This window comes from Trichoplusia ni, chromosome 23 (assembly GCF_003590095.1).
Source record: "Trichoplusia ni isolate ovarian cell line Hi5 chromosome 23, tn1, whole genome shotgun sequence".
NCBI lineage: Eukaryota > Metazoa > Arthropoda > Insecta > Lepidoptera > Noctuidae > Trichoplusia > Trichoplusia ni.
This window is the reverse complement of record NC_039500.1, coordinates 4189429-4202309: the sequence shown is the minus strand read 5'-3', so window position 1 is coordinate 4202309 and position 12881 is coordinate 4189429. Positions and strand designations below refer to the sequence as shown.

The following is a 12881-nucleotide window of genomic DNA, read 5'->3' as shown; positions in this document are numbered from 1 at the left end:
AATCATGAGCAGACGCAGCGGGATCGCGAGTCGAACGGGTTTGTTTTACAATGCCAAAAGATATGGAATTGCATTTGCAACACTTAGGGTTTAGTACAAATAGGCTACATAAAATCCTGTCGGTTGGGTGGCAAGTAACTGTATGTAATCCATCCTAATTTGTGATCATCAAAAAGATGCTTAACCTCGAGCTCCATTTTAAATAATTGTTGTTGTAGCGGCAATAGCTATACATTGTCTGTGAAAGTCAACTTTCTAACCATCACGGTTCATGAGATACAGTCCGGTGATAGAGAGACAGCGGTGCCTCAGTAATTCCAATTGTCTACCCTTTGGTTACAGAACACTCAAAAGGAAATATTAAAGAAAAAACAACCATAATTATCAGTAATTTATTAACGAAACTATTAACTAGTTAACAATAAATGCAGACATTCCCCTAACACTAAACACATTCATTCTAATATAATTAAGTAAAAGCAATACAAGCTGTACAGCAGTCTCATTGTATTTTAGCTCTTATCACATACCCATTAGGTTGACTTTCAACTGGTTAAAATAACCTAGGTGGTCTAATGAAGTTATAACAAGACATACTAGCTGTACGGCAATGCCAATGTAATTTAGCTCTTATCACGTACCCGTAAGGTCGGTTTTCAATTGGTTACACATAACCTATGTTAGGTGGTCTGTAGAAACAGCATTTTAGTAGCCTCTATCACGCTGCCGTGGCCTTATTCAGGGCTGCTTTGTGCTCGTCCAGCTTGGTCCACTTCTCACTGACCTTCCACATCCAGTCAGACAGCTCGTAGTCCTGCGCGAGCGCAGAGGGATCCTTCTTCTTCATGTCACTGTAAAGGAATATACAGATTACGAAATATCGCAATTTATCGTCTAGCAGTTAGTGGCCCTAACTGCTGTGCCGGAGGATGTTGGTTTGAATCCCACCCAGGACATTTTTTTGTGTGACGAGCACAATCATTTGTTCTGTCTGGGTTTAATTTATCTATGTATATTATACGAGTATGTATATATTTAGAACGCAGAAAAAAATAAACTTATGGGGATGACAAATAAATGTCCGATTCTCAAACCTACCTAACAAAGACACAAAATTTCATCAGAATCGGTCGAGCTGATTCGGAGGTGTCTCTATAACTAATGTGTGTAACTATAAAGACCGAAACCGCGAAACGAGTACTTTTATGTATTAAAAAGAATCCTTACACATAATAGTCTCCCGAGCAGTCCGCCAGGGCGGGGTCGAGGGCGGCCTGCACGAGGGTCTGGCCGCCCAGCTTGGCGGTCTTCATGAAGGGCCAGAACAGCGGGTACACGAAGTAGCGCGAGACGCTCTTCATCATGGACATGTGCCGGGTGATGGCAGTGTCCGTCAGGCTCGGGTCTACTGCGATCGCGGCCACGCCACTACCTGCGGAATGGATTTCTTGGATTTTAAATTTATATAAGGATGGTACGACTTGGAGCCTACGTGAGATAAAGGAGTCCATCACCAGTAACCAGTAAGGATGGTAAAAATACACATTTAAAGAATTATATCTTTCATCCTTCAATGGATTATATTTACATCAAGGACGACGAAAGAACAGATAGATAACTTTGCAACGGCTATCTAAATTTGGAATAAAATACACACTGTAAATTGTCGCTAGTTTTTAAAGAATTTAATCATTCTTTCATAATAAAGTTTTACGTTTTGGAGCTATAGTGTCACAAATAAAGACATCTCTTTCTATCCCCACCCTATCCTCAGATTCCAATAGTTTGCTATCACTTACCCAACATCCGTTTACCAAGTTCTCTGATGAACAGCACGGTGGCCAGCTTGCTCTGCGCGTGCGCAGCGGGCCCGTCGTACTTCTTGCTGAAGTTCAGGTCTTCCTTGTTTATGTCTCCTCTGTAGTGCGAGCTGCCAGCTACTGATATCACGCGACTGGGGGCTGACTTCTGAAAAATGAATATTATTTTGAGATTTGCAAGCTAATTACAACTTTTTGATGTTAGTAGTAAGGTTGAGTCTTGCTTGTAGGATTCCCGGGACGTTAGTGAGAAGATAGATAGTATGGTTACATAAGCAAGACAATTAAAGCTTTATAATATAAGCAGTAAATGGATCCCCAATAAATGTTTCCTCACAACTAAATTACAACTTTATAATGCTAGTCATATAGTCGAAACTTGCGTGTAAGGAATCAAGAAGTTGATAAACAAGAACTGTCCTTCATGAATAAGCTGATTGCAGCTCTATTTGAAAAGAATAAGGTTGAGTCTTGCCTGTAATGTATCCAGTAGAAGGTTGGTGAGCAGGAAGTGTCCGAGATGGTTGACCCCGAGCTGTGTCTCGAAGCCGTCGCGCGTGACGCTGGCGGGGGGCTCCATCACGCCGGCGTTGTTGATCAGGACGTCCAGGCGGGGCTCCTCGGATTTGAACCTTATGGTCAACACGTAAGGTTCAAATTAATTTAAGCTTAATGAATGTAATATGGAAATTTTGATTGATGCTTTTCTATATTTTTTTTAATAGTTTATCTGTAAGAAAATAGGTAATTCTTCATTGTATATGCATTAAAATCCTTTTTATTCTACTGCGTATATTTTTCTTTATCAACCTCGTGGAAAAATTTATAAACTTTTATTTGATACAATACAATTAACATAAATTCAGTTACGCTTGTTACAACACACTTCAGTTCTTCATTCTTCACTTTTTTTAAATTTTAAAAAAAGTTTTTGACATAATATTTATGTCATTTATACAAGTTGCCTAGTTGTTACCTCTCGACGAACTTCCTGATGGACTCGGTGCTGGCCAGGTCGCAGGGGCGGCAGTACACGTACTTGTTGTTGGACTCCAGCACGATCTCGCGACGCACTTCCTCGCACTTCTCCATGTTGCGGCACGCCAGGAACACCTGCACAGGTCTTCATGAGGGACAGGTCTCAAGAGGCAAAAGGGAGATGCTCAAATGAGGGTTATTGTACAAATGTTGATCTTTAGGAAGTTTATTCTATATGTGATAGTTATTAGCCGAATCGACCCCGGCCACGCATTCAGATAATTATCTGAATCTGTCTTCTCCTTGTCCACTGTAGCTTTTACAAAATAGCCCAAGAAAATCCAATTTCGTTGTTGTTTTAGCACTGAAATATATTTACAAAACTTTTTAGCAAATTTTTCATAGTAATTGTACATGCTTATGTTGCTGATAGAACATTAGACCGTGATGTAGGCAACGCAATTTCGTAAGTTTGTATAAAATATATCATCTGGATTGTTAAAACATTTCATGATCTCCTTACCTTGGCTCCTCGCCTGGCGAGGTCCCAGGCTGCCTCCCTGCCGATGCCACTGTTCGCACCCGTCACAATCACCACCTTGCCATCAGCGCGAACGGCTTTATCAAAAGGCGGACCGCCGTAAAAATCTCTGAAGAAAAAAAAAACGTTGAACAAAAACAAACCTTATTGCTAATACATTTAGGTGAAAAATAGAGGCTTACTTGAATATGCAGGCCCCACCTGCAGTGGCCGCCACCGCGGTTATAATCGTCACTGGCATGTTCGGCACCCACATGGTAGAAGCTATAAAAGATAAAAGAAAATCTATAACATTGACGCACTACACTTTATAGGGACATTACAGTCCTATATTTATACATCACTGATATTTTTCCACAATGGCACGCGGAGATACGCGGCGAAAAATTATGAATGTGCAGTCACCGACAGAATCGGTTATCATAAGTAATCCGATTTCCAAAAGCTCAGGGCCCCAATTCCGGTATTTACAATGGACGATCAATAAATGGAAATGGGATTAAAATGACACAATCCCTCTTCTCGTAAGCATTTTGCTAACACAATAATTGAAAATTCAGTACGGGGCTGAACACTCACAGTCAATACAATGAATTTCCAATTTTTGATTACTAGCTACACTACACTATTTTTTATCGTGCTTTTTTAGCGTGCTTCAAACCTAACTTTTCGAGAAAAAGTCACTCCAAGATTGTTAACCTTTTTTACGTACATTACCTAAAAAAATATAGCGTAGGTTTAGTGTTTTTTTTTTTCAATAAAATAACGACAACTCATTAAATTAGGTTGAGTATACAGTGTAATTTCTTTGAAAATCTGGTTGTGGTAACCGATTTTTGTGGCTGACTATGCCTGTTTTTCTTTCCTAAACGCCTTATTTGATGTAATGATATCACATGTACCAGTATCTACTTATTTGGAAATAATTTTCGTATACGATTGCTACAAAGCTTAGTGTCCAGAAGTAAGCACTGTTCTTCAGGTCACGAGCAAAAGTTTACGATATATTTACGTTTTATGTTCAATTTTCTGTAACTACGTGTAGGTACTTAGGGTCAGCGCACATTTGGTGAATGCTGCGTAGAGCGTAGAGGACTTCTGTGATTCTTTAATGTAACGAAAAATACAAACTGGTTGGCATTTTTTATTACCTTTAATCCATTAATCGGCCCGGCGAGGGTCATTTTATCATGGGATCTTAGATCAATAGATACATACACCAATATTGTTTATTATTGGTATTAAATAAATTATATTTTATATTCTTGGACTCGGTCCACTGTTTGGATGAGGCGTTTCAAAGAAAATATTGATCCACTTTTTGCCACCATCGAAAAGGGAAAAAATGAAACAAGTAAATAATTTTCTTATTTATATTTATCCTCTTTATATTACATCTGAGTGTAAGGCTAAGTGTGAGTCGTTTATAATACACGTGCCGATATTATACTATGTATTTATATGTAGGACGTTGCTTGGGATATGCGATGGAAATATTACTATATACTCATATAGGTACTCGATGCTTAAATAAAAACCTTTTACTCTACTGTGGCATGGTAGTCCAACTCTTGTACAAGTATTTAAACAGAGAATAATTGAAATTTTGCCTAATCGGCACAGCCAGCGACTAGAGAACTCGGTGGACAGTCAGATAAGCGAACTGCCAGAAATGTTCAGTGACGGTTAGAGCAGTGATCAGTAAGTTTCGAGTTTCTGTAAAGTTCTAATATGAAGGCTGGTCGTAGCGTCAGCTTATCGCCTTTCAATGTTTCGCGAATCAGATCGTATTAACTGACTGTAGCCAAGTTGTTGAATCTATGATTATAATATAATGATTAATAGTTCTGTATCAATATCGAAAACAATTACAAGCATTTTCTCAGAAGTTTTGGTTAAAATATAATATAGAATGATTCTTGTATTCCATCACATATCCCTAGAGTTTGTAAATGAGACATTTTATCATCTATGTCAGTCTGGCTGAACGGAAGAATCGTGGTGTAACGCAATTTACATAAACGCCGTAGTGTGGAAGATGCACGTATCAGCGTCGAACCCGTACCTATAATACCTATTGTATAGGCATTGCATAGTGAAAAGTAAGGAACTATAAACAATTGTGGGCATTCTTAGGTCATTCGCTCATGCGTGCACGTTCCACAATAAAAGCTCGGCTATTGAGGTTTATTTTTATATAAAAATATTACATTTAACGTCGACACGATTACAATCTGATGCAAACTGTTGTTAAAGGTGACAAAAGTACAAAAAATACCTCACTTGTATAATAAATGTGCACCAGATTGTAATGTCGCCACATACATTTTACAGCAAGTGTACATTATTTATACATATTATAAATTTCTTAGATTTATAATACTTGCAATTATTTAAATACTCGTTATTTTACATGAATGAAAAGCTGAAACATACTTTGAAAGTGTTACTTTCAATAGAAGAAGCTAATGAAAACTTTAAGCATGCACCCAAGCATTAAGTGATATAAACCCTTGTTCATTATCCTATATTTTACTCAGGATCATATCCTGCTCGATATTCTGCCCAAAAATGCGATGTTAAATAAAACAAGCTAAAGATCAAATCAAAATCCTAAAGCTGTTTTTTATCGTTTTAACTTCAGTAACATTTAGACAAGTTGAAATCGTTCCTGTATAACGTAGCGAATGAAACTTAAATTCTCCAACATTATAAAAGAACACGACGACATTTCTGACAAACAATAAATCATAGCTTTCAGCAGGAAGAAGTAACAGAGTTCAAAATAAATAAGCGTACTGCGACGGGAATCCAGAACTTGTGCCAAATTTAGACGGGAAGGCTCTGCGCGACTCAAAGTGAATTTAAATTTAAGATTGTGGGAAATGTTATTTATTTTAAATCGTGTTTGAACTTTGCGCATCAAGAAGATCAGATAAGATTAAATCTGAAAAGTTTTTTGTATCTTAATGAAACCTTTTGATAATAGCCGTATGCAATTATAAAACCAAGTCCTTGGGGAAAAGAGCAAGTTCATGCGATATTCGCTAGTTCCTGAATCATCGTTAATAGTGATCATCACCTATGAAATCATTTTATAGGTGCAGTTATAACAGTGCTTCACTACTTTAAGTATTGCTTAGATTTGAGCGTTGAATCTAGGTATAAGTTGAGGATGATGCATCAAAAGGAAGAGCAGCTGCAGCTGATTAAAAGTTCATTTGAAAACGCGAACATAATTACAAGCTAACTACATGGACAGAATTCAAAACATCATAAAGCGCTAAAAAATCTCACCATTCAAAAAAATGTTTTACTTTGCACTTCTTTTCAAGGAAAAGTAAATATTTTCATGTTTTTATGATGTAGGTAAGTGTGTTAAATCACGTTAGTGGTCGAATTTACGACTATGTGGGAACTAGCTGCGGCGAATTACAATGTTTTGGAGCACGCGACGCCACATCCGCGCCGTGTTTATAAAACCTTTCATGAATGCTTAAAATAAATGTTACGTCTAATAGGATTATACAGCAATCTACATTATAAAATGAATGATTTATCCGGCATTCAAAAGAATTCCTATCCAAATAAATACATTTTCGGAATGGCGCCGGAAAATTGTTCCCGCCATACAAACTTCGCCGGCATTGAGCGTGGTTCGGAAATAGCCAGCCTTTGATAAATCAAAATAGAAAATTCTATAACACAGACGTTTCACGGTAACCTTTATAGAGTAGCGTTCGAACTTTTCCGTAATTTCTCTTTTGTGTTTATTTCGGTTTAATTGTTCGACGAGAATTGTTACTTTACGACTTCAGAAAGGAATCGAATGTTTCTGTTTTCACTTTAGTACCATTTTATTTAGACCGTATATTAATAAGAATAATTTTACAAGTAGCAATAATAATTAAGGGTTGTATGTAAGAGGAATAAACGTTTCGTATTAATTTAATGGAAAAACTATTTGCTTTGTTCGTTATAAAAGTAAAAAATGGTAGAAAGTCGACTATGTTTTAGTTAAAATCTTTGAACAATGATTTTTAATGAAATTATACTAGGGAAGTACAACAAATAAATATTCTAAAATAGAGATTCCAAGATTACATCAGATTATAAATAAAAGATGGTACCAATCTCACTGGAAGAAGTAACAAGAACGAATACAAATCAATAAGAGATGATACGCGCGTCTAAGTATAGACTATTAATAATGTAAATGCTTCGCCCGCATCCATACGTACTGGCAATGAACAGTAAGAATCTATGAATTTCTTATTATAGACTGGAATATTAATCTCGACCCTTCGATTTCTATCAGTCCTTCTTTGGACATTGCCAGACACATAATACATAAATATAGTAATAGAGATCAGTATATGAAATGTTAAAATAAATGCATGTTAATACAAAATTAGTTAAATCACGATTCATGATGAAGACAGACACAGATTAGAGAGCAGTTGTAATTATAAATATAAATCAGGACTGTTGTTTTTGTTGGAACGAAACGGAGCGATACACTGAGTAGCGGCATCTTGTTTCCACAATATTATGAATTATATGACACATAATATGGTATAATTATATGACATGGTCTCGACAGATTTTAAGTAAGTATAGAATAGTAACAAAAGTTCCTATACCAATTAAGTCTGTCTTCGTTATAATGAAAGGGTTATTGTTAGAGTACATATATATAATTCACTCATATCACATGTGCTCACCTAGTTTTAGTGCTTATCTTACATACATACAGAAATGCTTACTTGTAGTCTAAGGACATACCACTGTAAACCATAAAAAAACTGTGTTTATTAAAATTATATTTTTACTGAAATACTAAGAAATATTGTGCGGAAATATCCTCAGTATCAGGCAATGTCCTTAGATACCTGCAAACTATACATTACTTACAAAATAATAATACATTTTTACAAAAGATTTAAGAACTCAATTCTCAATCAAATCCACAATTTTTTCATAATAATTATATATTTATACATAATACATTAATACTATCCAATGCAAGTGTTGTGAGATTCAAATATATGTATTTACATAAACTTTTACTTTATATAATTGCTCCCTTAGGTAAATATCTACATTATAGTGATATTACAATCTATAGTAAAAAAAGATTGTCCAATACAGGGAACATTTCTTGTGTAAAATTATTATAAGTAGGTACTTAAAACAGCTTTTAAAGACTTGAATGATTGTTGAACTTTGTTGAACAGTATATTTTATTGGCAAGAAACGCAGCACAGTTTTATGTGTAGAAAATTATTGTAAAAAGAAATGTGTATCAGACTGCACTGTAGCTTGTTCTAAATTCTATTGTTTACAAAAATCCAAGTCTCTAAGAGTGTAGTTCTTGTAAAATAGTGCATTTAAAATGACATGTGTGTGTCTTATTTAATACTATTTATCTAGTAAAGCGTTAATTATTATTGTATCATACGAGTTTTGAGCTCTGTCGTGAATTCTCTGTGAATTTATGTCTACAGCCTTCCTAACAATCCTTGGTAGAGCCTAACATACCATATAGTGAAGGGAATCATAGATAGTAACACAATTTAGTAATAAATAGAATGTAATTTAAGATAACCTTTCTTTGACCATATGAAAATTAGCATTTAATAGTTGCTATTGCTATTGATAAGAAAAATATCTATCATCAGCATTATAAATGGAGGATTTGAAACAGGCTGATTAATTAGATATTATACAGTATGTGAGACCCTGCCAGCAACCTCTACTCTACACGATATGTAGACCCTAAAGCTTACAGATATGACTCAACATGACTAGATCAGGTATCACCAGCAGGTGACAATTAACTTGGTTTTGTGTTCAGAGTTGTTGTGCTTTTTGACTTAGATTCTTGGGGAGGCAGCGGCCGCGCCACCCCCACCTTCACGACGCCCCGCGGAGCACCCTTCAACGCCTGCACAGCTTGGTCGAGGGTCGCATTTTTAATACTGACTCCGTTTACCGACATCACTCTATCTCCTGGCGCGATCTCGCCAAGTTTCTCAGCTACACCACCAGGGACCAAACTTCGGACCACTATAACTGTTCCCTGAGGATCTACAGGATCTTGGTAGTCCAAAATCGAGAATCCCAAACCTTGGTCACCTTTGACAAGCTCTACAATATCTTCCTTGCTCTGCCACATGGCTAAGCCTGACACACACTCCAGGGATCGAGACTTCTTAGAGTGTCCGGAGTGGTTGGTGAGTGTTGCAGTACTGGATGTGTTGATTGAGGTGTCTGATTGAGCTTTAACTAGGGTTGTTAAGTTATTCAAACTGCCAGAGATAATCTTTCTTGCTTCAAAGCCTTCTCTGTCAGGTGCCAGGTTAATGAGTGGGCGTGGACCACTGTCTATGCTACTGCGTGCAACAACCAATCTTACTCTATTTGGAAGCTTTTTTAAGATATTAACAACTTCAGTATGAGTTAGGCCATGTAGCCTGTACTCATTTGCTTCTAAAAGCTCATCACCAGCTGACAGACTGCCCTCCTGGCCAACAGGGCCTTCAGGTAGCACAGACCTAATATAGTGGTGAGGTCTGACCTCCTGACCTCCTTCAACATCAACTGTGCCTTCTAGACTAATACCAAGTCCTTCAAGCTTGCTCACTTGTGCCACTAGGATCTCTTTATCAGGCCCTACTTCACTCTCCCACTTCTTCTTTATCTCCTCTTCATCAACAGATAATATCTCATCAAATCTTCTGTCCAACTCTTCTTGTGTTGGCTCGTCTTGTATGTCACCAACTTCTAAAACACCAGAGTCAATGGTTGTGTTAGATTCAGGCTCAGGTTCTATTTCTACTGTACTATTCTCTGCATGGGAAGGCACTGGGAACCAGGATAAGGTTGTGGTGGTTGGGGATGGCGATGCAGGACGCTCCTCATTAAATATAGCTAGCTGCAGATGCTCAAACTTTGGACCTCTCAAGTATCTCTCTAATACTAAGTGCACAGATATGCCTGTATTTCTTAATATCTCTACTGCCTGTGGGTTGGTTTTATCCGCTAAGGATAATCCATCAACTTCTATAATTCTATCATTAATCTTAATTTTACCACTTTGTTCAGCACTGCTGCCCTCAATAATACTTTTCACAAATATTCCGGAGAGTTCCTCTTTCTCACACACATACCCAGCCACGGTTATACCTAGACCATAGACATTCTTGTTTAAATCCACATTCACTATTTCTATCTCAGGCTGGTTGGGGATCTCAACAGGCACTGTGATGGTGATGGTGGGTGAGACAGCATCAGATATGATGGGGTGGTCAGGTATCTGCTGGGGGTTGTCACCAATTACACTCACAGCTGCAGCCACCATGCTGGGCTCAATTGCACAATTGCCATTCTGGCTGTTGATGTAGTCAGTGAAACATTGAGACAAGTCGTACACAGCACCATAGCCAGTCTCTATGAGGTGCCGGTCGAGAAGCTCTGGGTCCCCGAGGATCTTAGTGGGTACCAGCGCCGTGCCGGGCAGCGGGGCTCGCAGCGCTGCCGCGGGGTCCGCCGGGCGCGCCACCAGCAGGCGCACGGCCGGCCCGGACTGGCGCAGCACGGCGGCCACCTGTTCGGACGTGAAGCCGCGGAGGTTGACCGACCCCACCTGCAGAACGTGGTCTCCGCTCTGCAGGCGCCCGTCCTTGTCCGCTACGCCGCCAGGCAGCACGTACTTGATGACAACTCCAGTGCTCCGCCCGCCTACCAGGTTAAACCCGAGACCGTTGCCATCGTTAGTGAGATCGACAACTTCAACCTGCGCCCACTCGGTACTCAGCACCATTTCGCTTCTTCTCACCATCAGGGCACTCCCGTCGTTACGTGATGCAGCGAGCGCGCGCCGCGCGGAGGTTATGAGCCCTCGGTGCCGACATCACTAACTTTATGTAACGGAAACCGACACGAAACACACGAGCTATCGTGAAAATATAACGCGAACCGTGTTGAACGTAAAAATTCGTAAAATAAAGGTATGACATTTACATACTTGCTGAAATCGGAGACAGCAGAATGTGGCCAGCCGCAGGCAGGGGTGTCCGCTGAATAAATTGAAATTCTACTATTTTCAAACAAAAAACGTCAACACAAGTATTTTAGCTAAAAACTATTTGATTTGGTCTTTTTACATTATTTGAAAGTTTAGCTTTGAGAGGTTCTCAGTTAATAATCAATGTTAAATAAATGTTCATTTAAAACTACAGTAGAGTTTGTTTTGAAAGCACAAGTTTCATACAGATAGAACAAGTTCGAAAGCTTTGATGTGTTATCTGTGGAACACGCTGACAGTTCACACGACTATGAAGTTTCAATAAATGTAATACAGATGGCATTACAAGTCTTCTTTACACAACGAGAATCGTGTTCCAGGTGTTCTTTGTGATTTTGCTACTTATCACTAGATGGCGTCTTCTGCCATTATTTTCGTTCGCACCTCATAGTAACTATTCACTACTAATGGTTATTTTAGAAGTTAGTCCTCCTCCACTTTTTTGGCTCCGAAAGTCTAGCTGACCTCGAGAGGTAGACCTGCCCTTCTCTTGTTAAATGATTTGTAAACCCAGGCATAACATTGTGTAGGTACTAGGTGGGTCCACGCTTCCAAGTATTCTGATTTGCATAATTTTGTACCTTTGTGACTTTTGTACCCTTCAATAGCCAGGTCACAACACTAACAATAATAATAAAGAAATCGCAGTAAGGAACCTTAGACTTGGCATGACTTTGTCTAGATTCCATTACTTTTTAGAGATAAACAAGCAGCTCCAACGAGACTTGGCTAGTTCTTTACAGATCTTTTTTTGTGGGATCAGTAATTTAATTTTAGTAATAACTAGCTTGTGCCCGCGACTTCGTCCGCGTGGAATAGTGACTTCCGGCAGAAAAGTATAGATAGCTGTGTCCGCGACTCCGTCAGCGTGTAACTCCTTGTGTATTAAGTTAATGTATTGGTAATATTTATTATTATTATTTATATTGGTAATATTGTTTAGATCACGTTCACATAAGGCTTAACCCTTTATAAGACACAGAACTTAAAAATATTTATAGCTTTTAAACTTTATAATAATGTGTTAAGGTTCAAATTCTGGTGGCAATATAAGTACCACTGCCTTATAAAGGTAAGGTAAAGGTACCTATAAAACGAAAATACTTTAGTGCAAAGCTTCCGGGTAAACTATATTGAAAGTTGACCCGTCCGGCACGTGAACATAAAGACTTTTAGAACTGCTAACACGGGAAAGAGCAACATACAACTGACCATGTGAGAAACAACTGACACTGAGATCTACTCCAGCAACACGAAAAGTCTGCCCTTGAGCCTTGTTAATTGTCATTGCATAACACACCGATACTGGGAATTGCGTCCTTTTAAATTGGAATGGAAAATTATATTATGAGAGGGAAGTCCGGGCATATTTAAAGAATTTAAAAATTCTATCGGGTAATTAGTGGCTTCTTGTTCATCGACCATTCTATTTATTGATCTACATATAAACTTT

The 12881-nt window shown here is 38.3% G+C and overlaps 2 protein-coding genes across 2 annotated transcripts; both read right to left on the bottom strand.

The window, feature by feature from the left end:
• Positions 1 to 378: 378 nt before the first annotated feature.
• Positions 379 to 11557, bottom strand: LOC113504806 (retinol dehydrogenase 13-like). The gene is made up of 8 exons (XM_026887267.1): positions 11369 to 11557; positions 3522 to 3603; positions 3322 to 3448; positions 2797 to 2933; positions 2296 to 2452; positions 1800 to 1968; positions 1228 to 1432; positions 379 to 851 (listed from the first exon to the last, which is right to left on the bottom strand). The coding sequence occupies exons 2-8, from the start codon at positions 3593 to 3595 to the stop codon at positions 719 to 721; spliced, it is 1002 nt and encodes a 333-aa protein (XP_026743068.1). The 5' UTR covers positions 3596 to 3603; positions 11369 to 11557; the 3' UTR covers positions 379 to 718.
• On the bottom strand, positions 4700 to 11397 carry LOC113504802 (patj homolog). Its single transcript, XM_026887258.1, has one exon. It carries the CDS (start codon positions 11180 to 11182, stop codon positions 9176 to 9178), a length of 2007 nt encoding a protein of 668 aa, XP_026743059.1. The 5' UTR covers positions 11183 to 11397; the 3' UTR covers positions 4700 to 9175.
• Positions 11558 to 12881: the final 1324 nt, after the last annotated feature.